Source organism: Cricetulus griseus, chromosome 6 (genome assembly GCF_003668045.3).
Source record: "Cricetulus griseus strain 17A/GY chromosome 6, alternate assembly CriGri-PICRH-1.0, whole genome shotgun sequence".
NCBI classification, from domain to species: domain Eukaryota; kingdom Metazoa; phylum Chordata; class Mammalia; order Rodentia; family Cricetidae; genus Cricetulus; species Cricetulus griseus.
In genome coordinates, this window is record NC_048599.1 from 66,145,824 (window position 1) to 66,169,618 (window position 23,795).

Here is a 23,795-nt window from a genome sequence, read left to right on the forward strand (position 1 = left end):
ATTTCTTTGACACTTTTGTTTTTCTTTTTTCTTTTGAGAATTTCCTGTTCAGGTCCAAGGCCCATTTTCCCAATTGGTCATTTGTTTTTTTGAATCTTTTTTTAAAAAGTTCTTTGTATATTTTGGATATTAATCCTCTGTTAGATGTATAGCTGGCAGTGAATCTCTCCATTTGTGGCCTTCCTCTTCACCTGGTTGATTATTCTTTATTTAGGCAAAAGACTTTTAGTTTTATGAAGCTCCACTTGTTAATTGTTGACATTAATTTTTGGAGTCCTATTCAGAAAGTCCTTTCCTACACCTGTGTCATGCAAGGTACTGTCTATGTTTTCTTTTAGCAGTTTCACTTTCATGTTTAGGACTTTGATCCATTTGGAGTTAATTTTTGTGCAATGTGATAGATACAGATCTAATTTCATTCTGAATGTGGATATCCAGTTTTCCCAGCACCATTTGTTAAAGATGCTTTCTTTTATCTAGCATATGTTTTTAGTATCTTTGTCAAATTTTAAATGGATGAAGTTATATGTACTCATGTTTGGGTCTTTGATTTCCTTCCTTTAGTTCACACGTATGATTTTGTGTCCATACCATATTGTTTTATTTTTCTCTTCAAGATGTCTCAGGAGTATATCTTGAGACTTTGTATGGTAAGTATTTCATTTTTATTATTTTTTACTCAGGATCGTTTTGGTTATCTGGGGTCTGTGATTCCACATGAATTTCAGGATAGATTTTCTATTTTTGTGAAGAATGAGATGAGAATTGCATTAAATCTGTTAGAAGATGTTGGGTGTTGCTTTTTATCTACATACTGAATTCTTCTAGGAGGTCTTGTTCTCCCTTCCCTTGTCCTTTCTTTTGTATATCTGCTCCTTGTATAGTGGAGTTTGGTGTATTAGAGTAGACAATAGTGTTGGAGAATCCATAATTCTTTCACTTTTTAATTTAATATCTTACTGAATAGATAACTACTTAATGACCAATTTTTTGTCAAGAAAATTACCTAGACATTAGAAAACCCTAGTTCATAACGATTATAGATAGTTATTTGGAGCTGGGCATAGTGGCACATGCCTTTAATCCTAATACTTGGGAGGTGGGCAGAGGCAGGGGAATCTCTGAGTTCAAGAGGTCTACAAAGAAAGTTCCAGGACAGCCAGGGCTATTATACAAAGAAATCCTGTTTTCAAAAACCAATAAATAAATAATAAATAAATATTTATTTATTTGATAGAATGATATTTCTTTTACGCAGAGGCAAGACTATGGATGAAAGCTATTACATAGATTAACAGTTGCATTTGAGATAGATCCAAGAACAAAAGGTTTACTTTTTGGTGGCTCTTTTTCTTGGATTCTTGTTGTATTTGCTTATACCTTTTTTTGGCCTACCTAAATATATGTATCTGGAAAATAAAAATAAAGTAGGTATTTTTGTGTCTGTCTTGTGTGTATATGGGAGGAAACATGATTTCATTCAAAAGTAATTAGGATCTGAGTGTGATGGTTTGTGACCTCAGCACTTGCAAAGCCAAAGCAGGAAGATAACAAAATTTGAGGCCAGTCTAAGCAGTTCAGTAAAACACACACCAGTAAAGCTTTTGTATTCATGAGGGACACCACTTCCCCTAGGTGACCTATTAGCTACCTTCTCTGATGTCACTGTGGGGAATCAGTCTAAGAGGCATTCTGCATGGATTGAATTCACAGTGGCCTTTCTTTCTTTTTTTTTTTTGTCACCATTTTCTTTTTGCTACCAACTGTATTGCTAAATAGCTATATGTTTTGTGCTTAGAGGCATGTCAAGTAGAGGCACTTGGCAGGTGTGAGCTTTCTGGAGCTGCTGTCATTAGGCCTTCAAGAAAACAGGTGAGTTAGGAAAGATGGGCTGCATTTCAGTGACCAGGATTTTCTTTCTTTCCAAAAATACATTGTTTACTTAGGTGTACAAATGTGTATTTATGTGTGTATGTGTGTGAGTGTGTGTCAGAGGACAACTTGCAGGAGTTGGTTCTGCTTCTACCATGGGGGTCCTGGGCATCAAACTCAAGTCATCCAGCTTGGTGGCAAGTGTCTTACTTGCTCAGCCATCTTGCAGGCCATGATCAAGATTTTCTGGTAGCTCAGACCACAGTTTGAAATCAATGAGTAGAGTAGAAGAGGCACCGAGACAGTTGAGGATAGTGGTTGAAAATACTCTGTTGAGAACAAAGGCTGGCATTTAAGACTAGGAAGCATGCTGTGAGAAGCAGGCTGGGAGTCAGGAACGGGCACACAGGAATACAAATAGTTCTGAGATATTTGGATTTAGTTGTGGATTAAGATTGGTTTGGTAGTAAACATCTACTAGAAGTGATTTGTTTTTGACAGTGGAAAACAGCTTTCAGGATCAAGCAGACACAAGGACATAAATCAGGCAGTGTGACCTAAAGAAGCAGAAATTAACCGGGTATAAAAAAAAGGAATGAAGAGACAAAGCTGAAGTGATCACTGAGAGAGATAAAATATTATATTCCCTTTAATTTCCTCAGTTGGATCCCCGTCTTTTTGAAATATTGAAAGAACCTTAATTTCTAGTTGGAATGATTTTACCTAAGTATTCATCCAGAGAAGACCACCTCAGCCAACTTTAGCTGCTCTTATATTTGCACTTCTGCATTGGATGTTGGGCAATGGTGTCCTGTTGTGTTTCTCCCATTCACACCCCCCCCTCCCCCCCCCCGCCTCCTCCCTCCGAGCTTGGGTCAGGTATGGGAGACAGAGCAGAAGACTGTAGTGTACAGCTCGCTGCCCAGGAAGAGTCAGATGAAGAGCCACTGAAGGAGGGTGCTCTTCAGGGAAGTGCTGTACTGAAGAGAAATGGAAAAAGCAGGGCACCGAGTTACCGGCCAGCCATTTTCTATCCACTAGGGTTTGGGTCAAACATCCCCTGAGAACCCAAACTCATGGCGTGCCTGTGTGAATAGCTTTTCCTTTTAAAGACTTCCTCTGGTTGGGTGGGTAGAGCCCATCCAAACTGTAAAAATATAAATGAGTTTTTAGAAATTTATTTGTGTATTTTACACCCCAACTACAGTTTCTCCTCCCTCCTTTCCTCCCACTCCCTCCCCCAGTCCTCCCCTTTGCCCCCATCCACTCTTCCCTTTATAATTCAGAAACAGGACCCCTATGGATGGCATATCAAGTTGCAGCAAGACTAAGCACCTCCTCTTGTGTTAAGGCTGGGCAAAATGACCCAGTATGAAGAACAGGGTCCCAAAAGCCTGCAGAAGAGTCCGGGACAACCCCTGCTCCCATCGTTAGGAGTCCCACAAGAAGACCAAGTTACACAACTGCCTCTTAAATGCAGAGAGCCTAGGTCAGTTCCATGCAGGCTCCCTAGTTGTCAGTTCAGTCTCTGTGAGCTCCTATGAGTCCAGATTATTTGTTTCTGTGGGTTTTCTTGTGACGTCCTTGACCCCTCTGGCTCCTACAATCTTTCCTCCCTCTCTCTTTAGCAGGATTCCCTGAGCTTGGCCTAATGTTTGACTGAGGGTCTCTGCATTTTCCACCAGTTGCTGGTTGACTATTGGGCTAGGCACCAAATCTCTGAGTGAGGCATCATTACATTGACTTTTATTTTTCTCTAGTCATACTTGGTTCTATCCTAGGTCGCTGGGCCATCCAGCCTCTTGGTCCTGATGCCCCAAGTAGTGTCAGGGGTGGGCTCACTCTTGTGGCATGGGTCTCTGACTGGACCAGTCATTTGTTGGTCACTTCCACAATCTCTGTGTCACCTTTACCCCAGCACATCCCATAGGCCAGGCAGACTACAGGTTATATGGCTGGATTGGTGTCCCAGGCCCTCCACCGGTAGTCTTGCCTGGTCACAAGAGGTGGCCAGTTCAGACTATGTATTCTCTTTTACTAAGATTCCTAACTGGGGTCATCCTTGTAGATTCCTGGGAGTTTCCCTTGTGCTGAGTTTCTACCTCACCTGAAAATGACCCCTTTTCCAGCTGCTCTTTCCCTCATATTCCTATCCCCACCTGCCCCCAGTCCACACATGAAATCTCTTCTAATTTCTCCTTCCCAGGGAGATCCAAGTGTTACCCCTTGAGGCCTCCTTGTCACCTAGCCTCTCTAGGGCTGTGGATTGTAGCCTGGTTATCATTTACTTTACAGCTAATATCTACTTGTAAGTAAGCAATTACCATGTTTGTAATTTTCTTTCTGGGTCTGGGTTATCTCACTCAGGATGATTTCTTCTGGTTCCCTTCATACACATGAGTCTTAAAGTTCTTTTTGTCTTCTACATTTTTTGTGTCTGTGAATGTTAATCGCCACTCTCAGAAGAGGAGGGTTTTTCTTTTCTACACATTTCCTTTTCTCAGTATGGTTTTTTCCTGCCTTTGCTCCCTTTCTTAGATTTTCTCCACTTTCCCCCTTTAAAGACAGACTTCAAGTAGCCAGACCCTTGAACTCTTTATGAAGCCAAAGATGACCTTGGATTTCTAAATTTCCTGCCTTTGCCTCCAACTACTAGGATTGCAGGTACACGCCACCATATCTAGTTTAGTGGATACCAGGTTTCGAACCCAGGGTCTTGTGCATGTTAGGCAAGCTTTCTGCCAACTGAGTTACACCCTCCGTTCCACATTTTCTACCTATTCTTTATATGTCTCCTTTATTGTCATTACCCAAAATGATCTAAGTTGGAGCAACCATTCAATATTGCAAAGGAATGAATTTGAATTAATTCATAAAATATTTATCTACTTCCCAGAACTGATAATTATACCCAACCATATACCCTTTGATCTGAGGATGAAAGCACAGATGACCAATGCAGGGAAGTAATTTTCTAGAGCTTGGAAATAGAGAAAATATTCTACACACAATCAACTCTACATATCACAGATAAAAGATATCAAAGGAAGGGGAAAGGGATATATATATATATATATATATATATATATATATATATATATTTCTAGATACTAGAGTTGAGCAAACTTCATGAGGCTTTATTTGGGGCTCTTAAAAATGGGACATATTTCAGAAGAGGTGAGACAAATGTTTTGTGAGGAGGGGGAGTTTTAACAAACGAGGAGAAGGAAGTGGAACTGGTGAGAACACTGACTTGGCTGGAGGGAACTGTGAATGACTTAGATGATGCTGATGCCAGGAGGCCTGAGGCTGCTTGATTTTTCTTTAGCCAATGGGGAATAACCAGCCAATTGGGAGTGATTTGAGCAGTAAGGAGATCTAACTAGAGGTTTAGAGTACTAAGGTGTGTGCAGTGGGCTGGGGAGCAGAAGCTACTGGGACTACATTGGGTATTTAGGCTCCCCTATTTCCTACGTTTGGATGGTTGATCCTTGCTGTGTGTAATTTGCCACTTCCAGTCTCCTGGGTGGGTCCAGAGTTTTATTTTTGGTTCTCCTCTTGCTGCCTAAGTCTTTCTCAATCTCAACCAGACTCCAAATAAATCAGTGAAAATGCTGTCTTTCTTTTCCTTTCTTTCTTTTTCTTTCTTTCTTTCTTTCTTTCTTTCTTTCTTTCTTTCTTTCTTTCTTTCTTTCTTTCTTTTTTGAAACAGGGCTTCTCTGTGGCTTTGGAGGCTGTCCTGGAAGTAGTTCTTGTGGACCAGGCTGGTCTCGAACTCACAGAGATCTGCCTGCCTCTGCCCCCGAGAGCTGGGATTAAAGGCAGGTGCCACCCCAACGCCCGGCTTTATTTTCTTTCTAATGTCCAAACTGAAGGATACCTGGTGACCTTTCACTTGGTGCCTAGGTTTATTTGATTTGACAGTGATATGATCAAAGGAAAAAAAGTCAGTAAGCAACAGATTTTACAAATCTCATTGAAAACTTAAAGTTATACAGTTCATTGACAATGAAGCTGCTAGATGAGATCACCACAGCTAAAATCCACCTGTTACTATTCTACTGTACTGTTTTCTGTAATAAAAGTTATATGTAACACTCTAACTTTTTACATAGATTTCTTTCTCCTCTCTAGATTCTGATGGCTATTTGAAACAGGCTCAATCTTATGTTTATTGTGATTTCATGCACTTTTGATTTCCCAGAACTTTATAACGAATTGTTTCCACCTCATATTTCTTCCTATTCTGGCTCCAGCAAAATGCCCACCTTTCCTTTTTATTTAGTTGTCAAAAACTCAGTTTTGAGAGATTGTTTCTGCCTTCTTGTCTTTCATTTTGTTGGTAGTTGTACAGCATCGATAGGTGTGTGTGTGTGTGTGTGTGTGTGTGTGTGTGTGTGTGTGTGTGTGTGTTAAAGCCCATGTGTGGGATTGAACACATGGCCTTGGGTATGCTAGCCAAGTGTTCAGGTATCAACAGACGGTCAGTCTGATCAATCACTTTTGCCTTGATTTTAGAGATTCCAAGTTTCTCTCTCATTCACCTATGTTTTATATTTTTGAATACCTTTGGTTTAGTGGTTATGCTCCAGCCCCTATAATTCCATAGGTGGGGCGCTCCTACAAGGTCCTTGTATTCCCAGCAACTACATTCTTCCTAAGGATTCCATGGACACAAATTCAGTTATTATTTCTTTTACTGCACTGTGAATGGCACCCTCCACTTTTGGGAAATAATCTCAGATCTTGAGTCTGGGACTCTGAGCTCTCCTGTTCATTGATGCCATTTTCCTGTCTCTATCACTCTTTCTGTTTCCTTTTCCAGACTCTCAGTCTTGAGCATTTCTGTCTTTTCTCTAGATGTATACTTTCCTGTGGCTCTGTGATTACTTATATACACACGAGATCTATATTGTCCCTTTATCTTAACTTCCTCCTAAAATGCTGCATTTCTTAAGGTAAAGACCCCTCCCTCAACCAACTTAAAAACTCCAAATAAGCTGAGCATGGAGTAACACACCTTTATTCTTAGCACTCAGGCATGTAGATCTCTGAGTTCAAGGTCAGGCTGGCCTACACAGGAAGTTCCAGACTAGCTAAATCTACACAGTAAGACTCTGTCTCAAAAAACAAAACAAAACAAAAACCACTACTCACCCACCTACCCAACGAAACCTCCAGATAACTCCTCCACTTTGGAGAATTGCCTCTATGAATACCTAACCTACAAACTTGAGTCTTCCTATGTTCTGCCAATAAGATATAAACTAGCTTCTAGATCTTGCTTTTGAGTTCTGGCTTATTTTTCTTCTCAAATTTTCATTGGAACTCTCTTTTTTCTGCCTATCTTATAGACTTCAAGGTACAACATTAGGGACTATGAAGGTAAAGATTGCTAAACAAGCTCCTATGATAATGTGAGGTCAACTTCCTGTAATAGATCCCTCAGCATTTATTTCCTAGAGGTTCTTCTGCTCTGATGGCACCCTGAATGATACATGTAGTAATTCCACTTTCTTATTCTACTGTTCTTTCAGGAAAATCTGGAGCCAAAAGTGACTGAGACCATGTGGGGAGAAAATCATTCAGTGGTGTCTGAAATTGTGCTGATGGGATTTGCGAGTTCTTTGGAGATATGTGTTGTCCTCTTCCTGGTTTTCTCTATGTTCTATATGGCAGGCATTTTAGGCAATTTCTTAGTTGTAGTCACTGTGATCTCTGACCCCCATTTACACTCTCCCATGTACTTCCTGCTCGCCAACCTCTCTTTTATTGACATGTGGATTTCCTCCATTACAGTTCCCAAGATGATTTCTGATCTTTTAAAGGAGAGAAAAGTCATTTCCCTTCAAGGTTGCATCACTCAGATGTTCTTCATTCATGTCAGTGGAGGAACAGAGATGGTGCTGCTCATAGTCATGGCCTATGACCGCTACATTGCTATCTGTAAGCCCCTCCATTACCTCACCATCATGAACCCAAGGACATGCATTTTACTCTTAGTAGTGACTTGGACCATTGGGATCATGCATTCACTGATCCAAATTGCATTTGTTGCAAACCTTCAGTTCTGTGGCCACAGTGAAGTGGACAGCTTTTACTGTGATCTTCCTCGCTTTATTAAGCTTGCCTGCACAGTCACGTACAGGCTGGATCTCATGGTCACGGCCAACAGTGGCTTCATCTCTTTAGGAACTTTTGTCACGTTGATGATCTCTTATGCCTTTCTGCTGGTCACTGTTTGGCAGCATTCTTCTGGAGGCTCGTCCAAGGCTCTCTCTACATTGTCAGCTCACATCACAGTGGTGGTATTGTTTTTTGGCCCATGTATCTTTGTGTACTCATGGCCTTTTCTTACAGTGCCTGTAGATAAATTCCTTGCCATTTTTGATGTAATAATTACCCCATTTCTGAACCCGGTAATCTATACTTTTAGGAACAAAGAGATGAAGGCAGCAATGAGGAGGATATTCAGTCAAAAGCCATCTTCCCAGAATCTGTTTTAAGAATGTGGTATCAGCAAAGACAAGTGTCTCTGACATTTCCTAAATTATAGAGAAGACACTAAAGATACATAGCCCTACACATGCTTCACTTACTAGTGAAATTACCAACACACAAGATGTTCTTGATATATTTTCTGCTTATAACCAAGGAAGATGTATTCTTTTAGTGTAATGTGTTGGGATAAAATGTATTAATATGGAACTCTTCCTATATTTTTCTACCCTTTCCTTGATATAGAGGGCTCTAGATATATTACATATATCATCTTGCATTCTGAGGAAGCGTTTCCCTTCTTACGTCTTCTTTTTTATTTTTTTGTTTGGTTTTATGATTCACAATATGAAGAAACTGTTCTGCAAATATGAGAAAATTTGCAATTGTTACACATTTTGAAAAACAATGTTTTTTTGATTTTAATATTTAAAATTTTTTTTATTAGTTCAAATTAGGAACAAGCTTGCTTCACATTTCAATCCCTTCTCCCTCTCCCTCCCCTCCCCCATCCCTCCCCTGCACCTACCCTTTAACAGAAGTAGAATTACATCCCTTTCTCCCTCCTTTTCCTACCTTTATGCCCTCCCAGATACCCTTCCTCCAACTCGTCTCAACCCCTCTGTCTGATAGCCTCTTTTTCTTTGATTGTTATTGCTGCATACATATGTATATGCATAATTATATGTACAATCGAACATCCATTTTTCTGATTTTTTTTTAAATCGAGACTCTGGGTGAGACATTGTGGAATCAGCTGTGATAAATGAGAAAAAAATGAGCATAGCAGACATTTAAGCAATAGCACTTGTCTCATCCTTCAATGTATATTGCCCTTGTATAAGGAAAAGTGAATGGTAATGATTTTAAAATTACCATTTATATTTTTGAGATGGCCTTTTACATAGCCCTGACTGTTCTGGAGGCTGTCCTCAAACTCACAGAGATTCCCCTGTCTCTGCCTCCTGAATGATGGGCTTAAAGGTGCACACCATTACACCTAGTCCTTAAAATTACTTTTTTATGTTTACCACAGTATCATCCTGAAATTGGATCACTGAATTACAGCTTTTTCTGGATACCAACCAGTGCTTATGGCAAGCAGAGATTAGGTCTTAAAACCACCCTATCCTCTTTAAAAACTGTGTTCTAGCAGTGTCAGAGGATTAGAACAGCAGAGATCTGGTAAGGAACAAAGATGGCGCCAAGCTTATTACCCCCATGTGCTTGTCCCCAGCTCCATGGTTGTAGTTTCCCTGTTGTTTCTAGGAGACACAATCTCACAGCAGACCTCCAGGTCCTCTAGTTCTTGTAATCTTCCCACCCTCTCTTCTATGATGTTCCCTGAACCACAGGTTCACTAGTAGTGTTGTAGATGTTCTCCACATTATGACCAGTTGTGGCTTTTAAAACATGGTCTCCATCTACTGCAAAGAGAAGCTTCTTTGATGAGGGTAAGAGATACACGTAACTGTGGGTGTAAGGACATGTTTTAGAGTGCAGCTAGGAATTCTGCTAGTCTAGTAGTAGGTTCTTCTCTAAGATCCATGACCTCACTGGCCTTGCTTAGTTGGTTAGACTTACAGTACCTGACATGATTTCCCTCCTGGTGAACAGGCTTTAAGAACAACTAGACAGCTGTTGGTTACTGCCACAACATGAGAGCCACTGTTTCACCTTTAGGGATATCTTGACATGCTGGCCATTGTTGTGGTCAATTGGCATCACAGCTGGTTAGGACAACTGTTTGCTTCTCTTCTCTGCCAGCTTGCCTAGCATCTTCTGGTATTGTGGAAGCACAGGAAGGAGGCTGTCAGGTTAGAGTCAGCTCTAATCTGAGTCCTGTGTCAAATATGTATGGTGTCTTCAGCAATAGAGGCTTACCTTCAACCTTCAAGGGGCAACCCAGGGCAGTAGCAATAGCATACCCAAGTGTTTAAAAGATCCATATTCCTTCTTCTTCTTCTTCTTCTTCTTCTTCTTCTTCTTCTTCTTCTTCTTCTTCTTCTTCTTCTTCTTCTTCTTCTTCTCCTTCTCCTCCTCCTCCTCCTCCTCCTCCTCCTCCTCCTTCTTCTTCTTCTTTTTTTTTTTTTTGAGACAGTCCTGGCTGGCCTGGAACTCACTTTGTAGGCCAGGTTGGCCTCAAACTCACATAGGTCCATCTGCCTCTGCCTCCCTGAATGCTAGGATTAAAGGCGTGAATACCATGTCCTGCTCTCATGTTTCTTCTTACTATTGGACTGAACATTATAAAATTTTCCAAATTTCTGGACATGAAAAGTAGAATATAATATGCATTCAATGTATTTTTTATCAACTAAATTTTTAATTTTATAATTTTTGTAAGTGAATCACTTTGATAATTTCTTCTAACATTAAGCTTACTATTTTGGTATTTTTCTTATAGCATATTAAAATGCATCATTAAACAGCCACATGTGATGGTTCATGCCTATAATTCCAGTGCTTGGGAGGGGGAGACATGAAGCAACTATCTAGTGATTCTTAACCTTCCTAATACTGTGAGCCTTTAATAACAGTTCCTCTCGTTATGGTGATCCCCAACCATAAAATTACTTTTGTTGCTACTTCATAACTGTAATTTCAATACTGTTAAGAATTCCAATGAAAGTTTTTGGAGATAGAGGTTTGTGACCCACAGGTTGAGAACCAATTGCTGGTCTAGGTCAAAAGGGAGTTTCAGACATTTTAACCGCTCCATGCAGGATCTATACTTTATGCATGAAGAGACTAAATAGTTTGAATTAGTGAAATGAAAAGCTGAGATTAGACATCATGTATTGTGGGTCTCATATATGCATTTAATAGTCAGATGTGCAAAATTAGGCAGCTCATTTGATGTCATCTTTTATGATTTTTATTTTAAAAGAAATTTGTACCATTTGTTTTACATATGTGAGTGTTTGTAAGTGTTCATGTGCCATGGTGAATGTTGGTGGTCAGAGGAAAACTTTTGAGGTCTTCTCGTCTTCTATCATCTGGGACCCGGGGACTGAATTCAGGGATGACCTCATCTTCCAGTTTGGTGTCAAGTGCCTGAAGCTCTGGCCATCTCTTTGGCTTTTGAGTCATTTAAAAAATTCTGTGAAATGTATATCACTTTTCTTGGACTATTTTTCAACAAGAGATATGGAATATTTTTTACAGTCTGTAAGCAATTAGGAATAGTAACCCTTTGCATTCTAGTACTCCTATACTAAAGAAATGCTTGGTGCAAAAGATTGGAAATAGTTGGCGAGGTAGCTGAATTATAGAGCTCTTGTGTATAAGAGCTCTGTATATTGTGTATAAGGTCTGGTTTGATCTCCAGCACAGCAAAAGCAAAGAAAAACAAAGCACACCAATGGAAACCAGAGCAGAACCATTCCTAGTTCCAAAGCCCTTGAAGAAATTGTCTTGCTTGTGTTCATCTGAGACACCAGAAAGACTCTTTCAGATTAGTTTTTTAATTTATAGAGCTAATCACTTAAAGTGGAAATATGTAGAAGCTTGGTTTAAGAAAAACTCATATTTGAGGACAGAAGGTTTGATTAAGCACACACAGAAGGTGATGAGATGGAAAACATGATGGGAAAACCAGGAGGGTAGCTTCATGTGACATAATAAATAAAGTCAGCAGCATTTCCAGGAAGATTAAAACCAGTCTTCTGGCTTGTTTTCAGTGGGACACAGAGGCAGAGGGTGGAGAAAAGAATCCTAATGATCTCATTGTAATTGGTGCTGAGGATCACTAGGGAGGGAAGGGAAGGTATTGGTGAGGAAAGTAGTTCATATATTTCAAAAAAGTATATCACTACAAATGGGATAGTAACTAAGAAAGAAAAGTATGGTAGGAGTTCAGTGATGTTAAGATTGTAATGCAATTAACTCTATATAAAACCAGCAGTAATTCAAAACTCTTCTTTTATTAATGATGTAACTATAAACTCTGCAATCCAAGACACATTAGCAAAACACTCTAGAATGTAGAGGGATGGCTGGGTACAGCAGACAAAAATAAATGACTTTATTTTAATGTATTTCCAGTTTGTTGAATTTAGGAAGCATGACTCTCTATTTCCCAACTTTCCACTCCTTAAATTCTTAGATTCCTTTGTCTGTATAACTCAATTAAGGCTGAGGTTATATAAACAAATGGTCACAGAGATCTAGACATGGAAAATGGGTTTAGGTGATCCTTATATTGTTTATTTTTATTTCTTATTGTGTCTGTGGGTGCACATACTTGTGTGTGATGTGGTGTGTGTGGTATGTGTGTGTGTGTGGTATGCGTGTAGCATGTGGTGTGTGTGTGTGTGTGTGTGTGTGTGTGTGTGTGTGTGTGTGTGTGTGGTGTGGTGTGTGTGTGTGTATATCTGATATCAAGAGGATTACCTCCCTCTTTTGTTTTCCACTTTATTTTTTGGGAAAAGACGAGCTGTGGAACGCCTTCTGAAGGACTCATTTTTAGGATTGTCAATTCCTTCGATGGAACACTGGCTCTAAGGATTCCGAAAATACTGAGGAGCAGTTAATTCATCCTTGAATAGCTGTCATTATTACTGTTAGATTTCTGCTTAAATTAGAAAAAGAGAGAGATGAGACATGAGACTATAGAGAACACATTAACGAAAGTTTATTATATCACAGGAGAGCTAGCGAGAGAGAAATAGAAGAACAGAGCAGAACAGAGCGAGAGAGCGAGAGAGCGAGAGATCGAGAGAGAGAGAGAGAGAGAGAGAGAGAGAGAGAGAGAGAGAGAGAGAGAGAAGAGAGAGAGAGAGAAAGAGAGACAGGTACGAGCTTTAAAGGGAAAGCCAAGCATTCACACTGAGGCTTCATGCATGTGCAGTGTCCTCATGCAGGTCCGTCATGCATAACAGGTGATGTGGCGATGACGGACACATCATCCCACTTGTCCCACCTGTTGTCAGGGGCCAGGGTCTGTCTCTTAAAGAGGTACGGGCACTTACAAATAATTTTGTACATTATTTTTGTTTTTCTACAATGTTCAGTGACTAAAAGCTGTCATGGTTCCTGGGTTAAAAAGAGGTCTGCCTGCTTCTGCCTCCCAAGTGATGGGATTAAAGATGTGCACCACCATGCGTGGTCTGACCTTGTACTTTCTATAGCCCAGGCTGGCCTCCAACTCACAGTGGTCCTCATACCTCCGTTGCCCACCCCCCCCACCCCGGTTTCTGAGATTACATATGTGTGCCACTACACCTTGTGGATTTTTCTTTTTAGCATAATTTTTCTGGTTAAAAATTATGTAATTATGCTAAAGAGAGTAGGAAAATATGAACAAAATCCCAATAGTATTTTATCAAAACTAGTAACAAAGAAGTTTGCATATATTTAAGTATAAGGATTAATAAAATTATATATATGTCTACTTTGTAAGTACATTTCATGGCTCTAGCAAGACTTCAAACTTAAGTTTTTTTATTTTTCGCATGTGATGTTGGTAATCAAATCCAGGGCCTCCTACATGCTGGGAAAATGCTATGCCACTGAGATATGTCTCTCATTCCAAGAAAAAAATTAGACTTATTTGTAGTTTGGTTTTGTAAGAAAATTTTATTCATTATTCTATAGTATTTAAGCATGAAGCTAACACATGGAAAGGTTTAAAATACACCAATCAAGGCATGAATTAAAATAAATATGCATCTACTTTGTAACCTGAACATATTCAGCATGCACATTAGCTTGTCTCTCCCACTCTGGTCCTTGAAATAACTCTGACTGTAGAACAGTGCTTCACTGCTGGCGGTGACTGCCCCCTAGTGGGCACTTGGTAAGATTTCAGGTAACTGTGTGCAATCGCATAGGAGCAGGTCTGTTATGCTTCTAGCTTCTAAACACACTTCCCACCAGCAAAGACTTCTCCAGATCAGTGCTGATTGTGTTAAGGGATTTATTAGCCCTTGGGAAAAATAGGAATCAACTCTTATTTTATGAGTAATTTCTCTTACAATTCTAAAAACAGATTTTACCAACCAGCAAATAATGATTTAAAGGAGTTATTACTGCCAAAAATAACAGTTAAATGTAGTGAATTTCATGTTCACTGTAGACCATTAGGCTATGCTTTGAAGTGAACCCGTGTTTTATGATGAATTTGTTCTGTGTGAGCCATAATGATCAACATTAGATCAGTCACATTTCACTTAGAAAGAGACAATCAATTCACAGCACGTAATTCATGGTAGAATCAGTATATATGGTTAATATGTACAATTAATGTAAAAAACAATACATATTACAGTGATTTAAAAATCTACATAGAAAGCTGACTTTTTCAGATTAGATGCTAAAGCTGACCATTCTCACAGGATATTTGATCACACTGCAAAACCTGAAATTGCATTAATTAAATAAAATCAATCTTGGGTCAAGAGGTGGAGCCAGCAACCAGTTGACAGGAAGTAGCTATGGAGAGTAAGAGGAAGCCGGGAAAATGGATAGAGAAATGCACGGGAAATAGTGTGGAAAGACTTATGAGTCTGGTGACTTTTTGGTTTGGGACAGCAGAATGGAAGCTGTGTAGCATGAATAATAAGAACCCAGAGACAGATGATGGGATTCAAGCTGAAGATCAGAAAAGCAAGGCCGCCAGCCAGCAGCTCTTACCTCTATCAAGGCTTAAATAGAGATCCTGTCTTCTCTGTGGCTGGAAACTGAATCTCTCATGAGACCCTTTGCTTCTTCCTCATCTGCATCTCTAGTGCTGGGATTAAATCCGTGAGCTCTTTAAGACTGATTCATTCTTGTGTAGTCCAGGGTGGCCTTGAACTCACAGAGATACATCTGCCTCTGTTTCTTGAGTCCTGGGATTAAAGATGTGTGCCACCACTGCTTGGCTTCTATGGCTAGCTAGTGTGGCTAGCTTTGCATTTTGATCCCCAGGTAAGGTTTATTAAATCATAAACAATATATCACCACAAAGCCATCTTTCTGAGACTTTGGCTAAGGAAGAAGGCCAGTTGGTTGCTCCTCTACCTCCCTGAGCTAAGAGGTTTTCACCCCAGCATTGACTACCAAGTCTTTATTGGTAAAATAATAAGATTGAGATTTAGTCTAAAAACAACAGACCATTAATTCACAACCATCAGGAGCGTATGGTATGTATTGGGAAGCACTTGCTTTTCTTCAAGTGGGCTGGAGTTTGGTTTCCAGCACCCACCTCAGGCAGCTCACAATATATAGTTCCTTTTCTTGCCTCTGTGAGCATCTGAACACATCCGGCATGCGCGCGCGCGCACACACACACACACACACACACACACACACACACACACACATAAATAAAACCAAATCTTTAAAAAAGAATTCTATAGACATAACAATAGACAAATTGGATAATGAATAAAACAAATATCAGAAATTGATCCCATTATACATAGTCATTTAATTTACAAAATATATTGTTTCAATTCAAAGGAAAGGAATGAAACAAATTGCTGTCATCCAAAAAAAAACCAAATAGAAATCTTGACTTATGCTATCAAACTCCAAAATGATTAAGAATTGGCAATTTTAGGGACAAAAAAGCAGTATCTTTTTAAGCGTACAGAGGACTGCAGGCTTATATAGTAGATTTTGATTGAGACTCTCTGAGAACATCGATCTAGACAAGAGAATACTGCTTAATATGGAGGTTTCATTTTTTGCACAATTAATGTAATAGTTTAACATTCACTTTTTCTAGGACCTGGGGAAGGAAAAGTATGGTAGTGAGAGAAGTTAGGAAATGAATTAGAAATGCTATGACATGCCAAATGAAATGAGGGATGCAAGGGAAATATACAGTTCTCCCCTGTACAATCAGGCTTACAGGAAAACACGAAAAGTGAAATATGAGCATTTATTCAAATACACAGCTGACCTGAAAATGAAAGGACATTGATGTAGTTGTTAGCATCAAGGTTTCTTGAGCCTGGCTCTCCCTGATTCCTTTATAGCTGTTTTTTTTTTTTTTTTCTGGGAAAGTTCCATTGATTTCTCTTTTGAAAATGTAGGTTTCATCCAGCAACTGATGGGAGCAGATGCAGAGACCCACAGCCAACATTAGTTGGAATTCTATGGAAGAAGGTAAGGAAGGACTGTAGGAACCAGAGGGGTTGAGGACAGCAGGAGAACATGGCCCACAAACATCAACTAACCAGGGCTCATAGGGACTCATGGAGACTGGAGCAGCAATCAGGGAGCCAGTGTGGGTGTGACCTAGGTCCTCTGCATCTATGTTCTGGTTGTGTAGTTTGGTGTTCTTGTGGGACTCCTAACAGTGGGAGTCAAGGGGGGTGTCTTTGATTCTTTTGCCTGCACTTGGGATCCTTTTCCTCCTATTGGGTTGCTTCATCCAGCCTTGATATGAAGTCATGTGCCTAGTCTTATTGTAACTGGTTATGCCATGCTTGATTGATATCCCTGGGAGGCTTGCTCTTTTCTGAAGGGAAGTGGAGGAGGAGTGGGTCTGGGAAAGGGGAGAGAAGTGAGAAAGGACTGGAAAGAGTGGAGGGAGGGAAAACTGCAGTCTAGATGTAAAATATGAAAAAAGCATAAATAAAAATGTATTCTTTATTTTAACATGTATAACTTAAGGAGATTAGGACAAATAGTTTTGGTCAATCACAGCAACTTTCAATTCTAATATTCTACACACAAGACTAACAATTTTCCAGACTGTAATACAGAGGAATATGATAAAGAGGTGAAATATACAGGGGCTGGAACAATGGAAAGTAAATATATTAAAAACAAGAAACTTAATATCAAAGTAGATAATGATCAGATTAAAGATCATGTGACTATATCTATCTTTTAATAAGATAGTCTTTCTACTATACAAAAGAGTTAAATATCATTCTTTGATTTATGCTATGAAATTTCCCTGTATCGTGGACTTTCAGGATGGTAAATTATAACAGACACTGAATTGATCTTAATACCCTGATGTATAGAGTGTCAACTATTAACACCATTTCTAATAGTGTAACCAATGCCACAGTTTATGGGCATGCAGCATCACATAAATCTTAGGAATGTCTCTGACATTCTGCAATGACCATGATGGAGCATCTATAGTTGTACCATCACAGAAAAACCTTTCATGACATTTTCCTGTAGTGCCTAAAATAGCTCCATAGTCTCCTCATTGCCACTTTCATGTCTTTGTTCCTGAATGTATAGATGACTGGATTCAAAAAGGGAGTGATAAATGCATCAAAAATAGCAAGATATTTATCCAGGTGTGATGTTGGTGATGGCCATGTATAGAAAAACATTAGTGGCCCAAAGAACAAGATGACCACAGTGATATGGGCTGAAAGAGTGGAAAGAGCCTTAGACAGTCCACCAGAAGAATGTTTCCAAACAGTGAACAGAATGAAAATATAGGAAATGACCAGTAAGAAAAAGGAACCCACAGAAATGAGCCCACTGTTGACAGTGACCATCAGCTCAAGCTCTTGAGTGTTTGTGCAGGCAAGTCTAAGGAGTCGGGGGAGGTCACAATAAAAACTGTCCAATGTATTAGGACCACAGAAAGGCAAGTCTGCCACAAACACCAATTGTATCACTGAGTGAATAAGGCCAATGACCCAGGATGTAACCAAAAAGAATAGACACACCCGTGGGCTCATGATGATCAGGTAATGCAGAGGCTTACATATGGCTACATATCTGTCAAAAGCCATGGCTATGAGCAGCACCATCTCAGTGCCTCCAACTGCATGACTGAAGAAGATCTGAGTTATACATCCCCAGAAGGAGATGGTTTTGTGTTTCTTGAAAATGTCACAGATCATCTTAGGAGCTGTAATTGAGCAGAATATCATATCAATGACTGAGAGATTAGCTAAGAGAAAGTACAGGGGGGAGTTCAGATGAGCATCCAAGGTTACAGTGAGCACAATGACGAGATTACCAATCATGCTTGCAGAGTAGAACAACAAGGTGAAGACAAAGAGTGAAAACTGAATCTCCCATACATTAGTGATCCCGAGGAACACAAACTCGGATACCACCGAGTGATTCATTCCATACATTGCTCTAGATGTCAGAGTCAGCATTCACATTTGCTGAGGGAAGAATGAAAATGAGAACAGCTTACTTAGGCCAGAGTTAGTGTTTGAGAAAGAAAGCCTCTAACTATGGAAGTAATTATTACATTATAATTATGCATAGCAAAATACTTTTTATCACATGTACACAGGCTCCCTCTTAGATGGGCTAGCTGATTTCTACATGGTGTCATAGTTTTCAAAGCTACTACTACTAAATCATTCCCACCTCTAGACCTATTTCTTCTCTGTTGTTGCTTAATATTAAGTGGATATTTTCTATTTCCTCTTGTCCAGGATATTCTATCTGGATGACAAAAAGTCATTTTTAAAACCTTTTGTCCACAATTTCTTTTCTTCCTTCCTTCTTTCCTTCCTTTTTGTTTTTTTTTGAGACAGGGTTTCTCTGTGTAGCTTTGGAGCCTATCCTGGCACTCGCTCTAGAGACCAGGCTGGCCTCGAACTCACAGAGATCCGCCTGCCTCTGCCTCCCGAGTGCTGGGATTAAAGGCGTGTGCCACCAACACCCAGCTGACTACAATTTCTTAAGAACTGATATGATTTCAGCTATTCATATGAGCCACCTAACAATATTCATGCATGATATATAATTTTAAAAGTCTCTCCACTTATTATTACTCAATTAAACTGTAAACATTTCTCCTTTTTCTTTGACTTCTAAAATTTCTGTCATTGTATCATGCAATACACAAAGTCTAATTCTCAAACTCCAGGTAAAACATGATGTACTTATTTGTAAAATCACAGTCTGAGGGAGTCTTCACACACTCAATGCTTTTGTCCTGGCTATTTTTATGTCAACTTGACCCAAGATAGAGTCATCTGAGAGGAGGGAACCTCAACTGAGAAAATGCCTCCATTAAGACTAGGCAAGCCTATAGAGCATTTTCCTAATTTGTGATTGATGGGAGAGGACCTAGCCCATTGTGGGTGGGTGCCATCCCTGGGAAGGTGGTTCTGGGTTCTATCAGAAAGCAGATTGAACAAGCCATGAAGACTAAGCCAGCAAGCTTAGCACTCCTCCAATGCTACTATATCAGCTCCTATCTCCAGATTCCTGCACTGTTTAATTTCCTGTCGTGACTTCCTTTGATGATGAATAGTGATATGGAAGTGTAAGCAAAGTAAATCCTTTTCCCCCCAACTTGCTTTAGATCATGGTGTTTTATTACAGTGGTAATGAAGACCTAGCAAAGATAGCTCTGTTAGTATTTAGTTCACTTTGTCATTCATAATTGTATAAATGCTCATCTCTTGAAATGAAATGTAGCTTCTTGCTGGAGGTGCTGCCCAGTGGTAGAGTACGTTCTTAGCATGTGTGAGGCCTATGTTTGATCCCTGGAAGTGCAAAATAAAACATAGATTAATTTGATATGGAAATCATGTTTGGTTCTCATGTGTAGTTTCTACCACCATCATGTCACTAACAGGGACTCACGAAGCCTGATGATAAATAAGTGCTTCACACTTGCTGAGTGAAGGAATAAGCTCCTGGGACTGAGGGCTGACATTAGAGTCGAGAGTATATCACAAGTCAGTTGGCTTCAAACCAATAGTACATAAATGGCATGCTAATTAACGACTGTCACAAGATCCCAAGGTCATTCCTGTACTTTTTTAAACCACACAGAGAAAAGTTGTATGGGAAAATTCTCTTGTAAAAATAATTAGAAGCCTCAGTCACTCATTTGAAAAAGTCAGTGAAAGGCATCTAATGTTTCAAAATGGAGGAAGTAATTTTACTTTATAACCATTATACACTTTCAATGAAGTCTGTTTGTGGTCTAAAGAGTTGTGATCTGGGATTAAAAACACTCTCTATTATAGATCTTCACACCCACTTGACCCCCAAAGGCAAGAAATACTTCACATAAAATTTACACTTTTTCAAAATAGACTTGAATTGGGTAAAGAAACGGCAAATAAAATACTGGGAGGAAAGAGGCAGATTGCCTGTGTCTGAGCTTAGAGACAGCATGACTTCTGAGTTATAAAGAGCATAAAAGCAACTAAGGTCAGCCATCAGATCACAGCATGGGAAGAAGAGGACAATAGTTGTTTAGGGACAGGTGCTGCAGGTGGGCAGTGAGATGGTCTATACAGAAGCAATTTGTTCAGATCTCCAGACTCTCACTAATTATTCTTCACAATAAACAGTTTTCATCTGTCTTTCTTATTTACTTAGCACTCCTGGGGATTGGACCCAGGTTCCTGTGTATTCGTTTACAACAAAATGCTTTACCATTGAGCTATTTCCTCAGTCCCACAAGTAGTTTTTATATTGGTATCTGATCACTGTTGTAAGAACTGGTCACACATTTTGTGGCTTAAAACAGCTATCCTGGCCTCAGTCCACTGTCCCAACCCTCACATCATTCACCTACCTCCTCATCCTCGCCTAACCCAACACATTTATAATTTTAGAAGCAGGAAAACTGTTGTGAATCTTTGGATATAAAATTAAAGTATCCCCAGAGACTCATTCCTTCTGAAGTTCCAGAAGAGAAAATGTTACTGGTTTCCTTGTCAGTTCCAGGTTCTAAAGACTGCCTGCTCTTCTTGGTTTAGAGCCCCACAACCCCAGCAACTATACCCATTCTCTCACCTCTCTCATTCTGACTCTCCAGTGTTCTCTTATAATAATCACTGGAATTACATTGGACAGACAATGATAATCTTAGATCTTAAAATTCTTTAGCCAATTTTATCCACAAAGTTGCCTTTGCCATAAGGTAATATTCACAGATATGTGTTGAGGACATACGCATCCTTGAAGGACATTATTCTGTAAGCCATACTGTTTTAGCAGGGTAAATGACAATCTTACAAGGAAGCAATCAGTTAGACACTGTGGGTTTGGGGTACTAAAAAGGATATTGAGGGGTGAGGAACATATAGTGCATCCTGACCTATGAGTACGAATCAATAGTTTCTGACTCCACTACACATAAGATGGACAATGAATGGCCATCAGTTATGAGGCAGTGGTAGTCAGTCAACCAATATGCTATTAGAGAAATTGTCATGCAGGTTTGTAAACGACCTCTGAGTTTTTCTCTGACTTTGTCTTGTTCATTAATCCAGTAAACATTTTGAATACCAAGAATGCCAGATATCATCCCAGAGGAGTTGTAACACTGACATGAATTCTTGGCTTTGTGGAATCCATATTCAGTATAGAGAAAATGCAGTTTTAATACGAGATCTTCCTTTTTCAGAAGGAAGGAACTATAATTCATTACCTGGAACATCTCAAACCCTCTGCTTACCTCAGAAAGTCTCTGCTAGGTGTTCTGACTTCTTTTGTGATCTGAATTCTTATGTATATGACTGCTATTACATACTTTATTTTTCAAGGTCTTTATTTAATAATTGTGAATTGATATCGCCACTTAGATTTATAAAACTTGGGGGCAGGTATCATGTCCCATAACTTTTTTTAATGACTGAAAAATCAATTCAGAGGCAACACTAGGAAGATTTCTTTGGTTGTCTACTCACTCATTCAACAAATGTGTATGTTTAGTGTTAAAGTGTCTAGCAATATAGTAAATCTTGGAGATAACAGAATGGTGCAAAATCTAGCTATCATGTGGAATAACTTAATGGTATAGGAAATTGAAGGTGCACAAAATGGCTATGAGAACAATTCTAAGAGCTTTATAAAACCACTTTATTCTGTTAAGTTGGGTTGTCTCTTTCTTTTTAGTTTGGTTAAGGGTCTGTAAATGCTAAGAACCAGCTCTTAGATTCTGTGTGTTATTTTCACTGAGTGTCACTCACATCCCTTTCTCTTTTTCTTTCATCAAAGAAACGTCTCTTGGAACAGATGGAGACCATTACAGAAAATCACAACTAATCAAAATGCAGAGTGGCGGAGCCCATTTGCAACCGATACAGCACAAGCCTCACACCCAAGGCTCTGGGATCATCATGGAAAGAAGGGCAGAAAAATTGTATAAGCCAGAGGAACAGGGGGTTTGTTGTGAGGCCAAGTCTCCTAGAAATGTCAGAAGCTACACCCACGAACTTTCACTATGTGGCTGACTAACATGGAACTGAACAAGGATGACAACAGACTTGCCTACGTGGAAAAGGGAAAGCTCCCGCTGCCTCAACTGTACACTAAGAACTATACCCATCTAAGAATGCCGAGAGGAGAAATGGTCTTCCTCAGTGAAGAGCACACTAATTGGATATAAAATGGTCATCCCTGAAAACACATAGAAACAAGCGACACTGTATGGACTAAGCGGGTTTTACTTATGTATTTAGGAATTTATATGTAGTAAATAAAAAGAGGCCATGAATTTGAAAGAGAGCAGGTGGGAAGAAAGGTAACATGGGAATGATGTGAATATATTTTAATCTCAAAAATTAAAGACTAATTCAAGATTTCTATCCAAACTTCCATGTGATGTGCTATAAACTAATCAAAACTTTCCTAAAAGTGGGAAATTTAAAAGCCCCCAAAGAATTCCTTGTGATTACTAAGAAAAAAAATATTCTTTTAATTTGGAAAATGGGCTTGTATGAAATAATCACAGTGAGAATATACTGCAAAGTGGGAAGATATGAGGTGCTTTTTACAAATTGAAATTTGGATCTCAAAACCCCAAAAGAACTGGAAGTGGTGACGTACACCTGTGTTCTCAGCACTTGGGAGGCAGAGGCAGGAGCTTGCTACTTGTTTGGATCCAGACAATGCTGCAGAGTGAGTTACAGCCAGCTGTGCTATATAGAAAGCGTGTTTGAGAAAAAGGACAAACCACAATAGCTGAAAAAAAATGGCACTCAACTGTTCATGAATTTATAAGGACAAGAGCAAAATTAGTTTATCTATTTAAAGACGGAAATATGATACTGCATATAAAATTTGTACAAAGAGAAAGCCCAGGCAGAGGGCAACTTGGTCGTATTAGGGCAATTAAATATACTTTTAAAATGAGAAAAGAATTAGATGGAAGAATTAGAATAAGAGGGAGAAAGGGAAACTAGATAATTGAATGTGGCAGGGGATAAATATGGCCAGGGAGGCTAAATATTAGGATACAGAGAAAGAGATGGCAGAAGGGAAGTTCAAGGGTGCACTCTTAAAAACAGTAGCATTCCCAAATAATTCCCTGCTAGCATTCACCAGCAGAGCTGTGTCATTTTAGGTTAACACATTGTAGTCCCCAGTCTTGCATACACTGCTGAAAAAAGGGAATTTTATCAAATTATTACAGATGAGTCTCCATGTGGCTTTCCTGACATATCCTGAGATTTTAGTCATGCAAGGATGAAGGTTTTGTGAATGAATAATATAAAAACCTGCATCTTTAAACCTGCATCATT

At 39.4% G+C, this 23,795-nt stretch overlaps 2 protein-coding genes across 2 annotated transcripts; one reads left to right on the forward strand and one right to left on the reverse strand.

Moving 5' to 3' along the window:
* The first annotated feature begins 7,439 nt into the window (after positions 1–7,439).
* On the forward strand, positions 7,440–8,378 carry LOC100750400 (olfactory receptor 4F3/4F16/4F29). The gene has a single exon (XM_027420894.1). It carries the CDS (start codon positions 7,440–7,442, stop codon positions 8,376–8,378), a length of 939 nt encoding a protein of 312 aa, XP_027276695.1.
* A 9,105-nt stretch (positions 8,379–17,483) lies between these two features.
* Positions 17,484–18,446, reverse strand: LOC100770541 (olfactory receptor 4F15). The gene has a single exon (XM_027420995.1). It carries the CDS (start codon positions 18,444–18,446, stop codon positions 17,484–17,486), a length of 963 nt encoding a protein of 320 aa, XP_027276796.1.
* Positions 18,447–23,795: the final 5,349 nt, after the last annotated feature.

Excerpts from the sequence above, each read along its gene's own strand:
- LOC100750400 (XM_027420894.1), top strand. The coding sequence starts at position 7,440 with ATGTGGGGAGAAAATCATTCAGTGGTGTCTGAAATTGTGCTGATGGGA.
- LOC100770541 (XM_027420995.1), bottom strand. The coding sequence starts at position 18,446 with ATGCTGACTCTGACATCTAGAGCAATGTATGGAATGAATCACTCGGTG.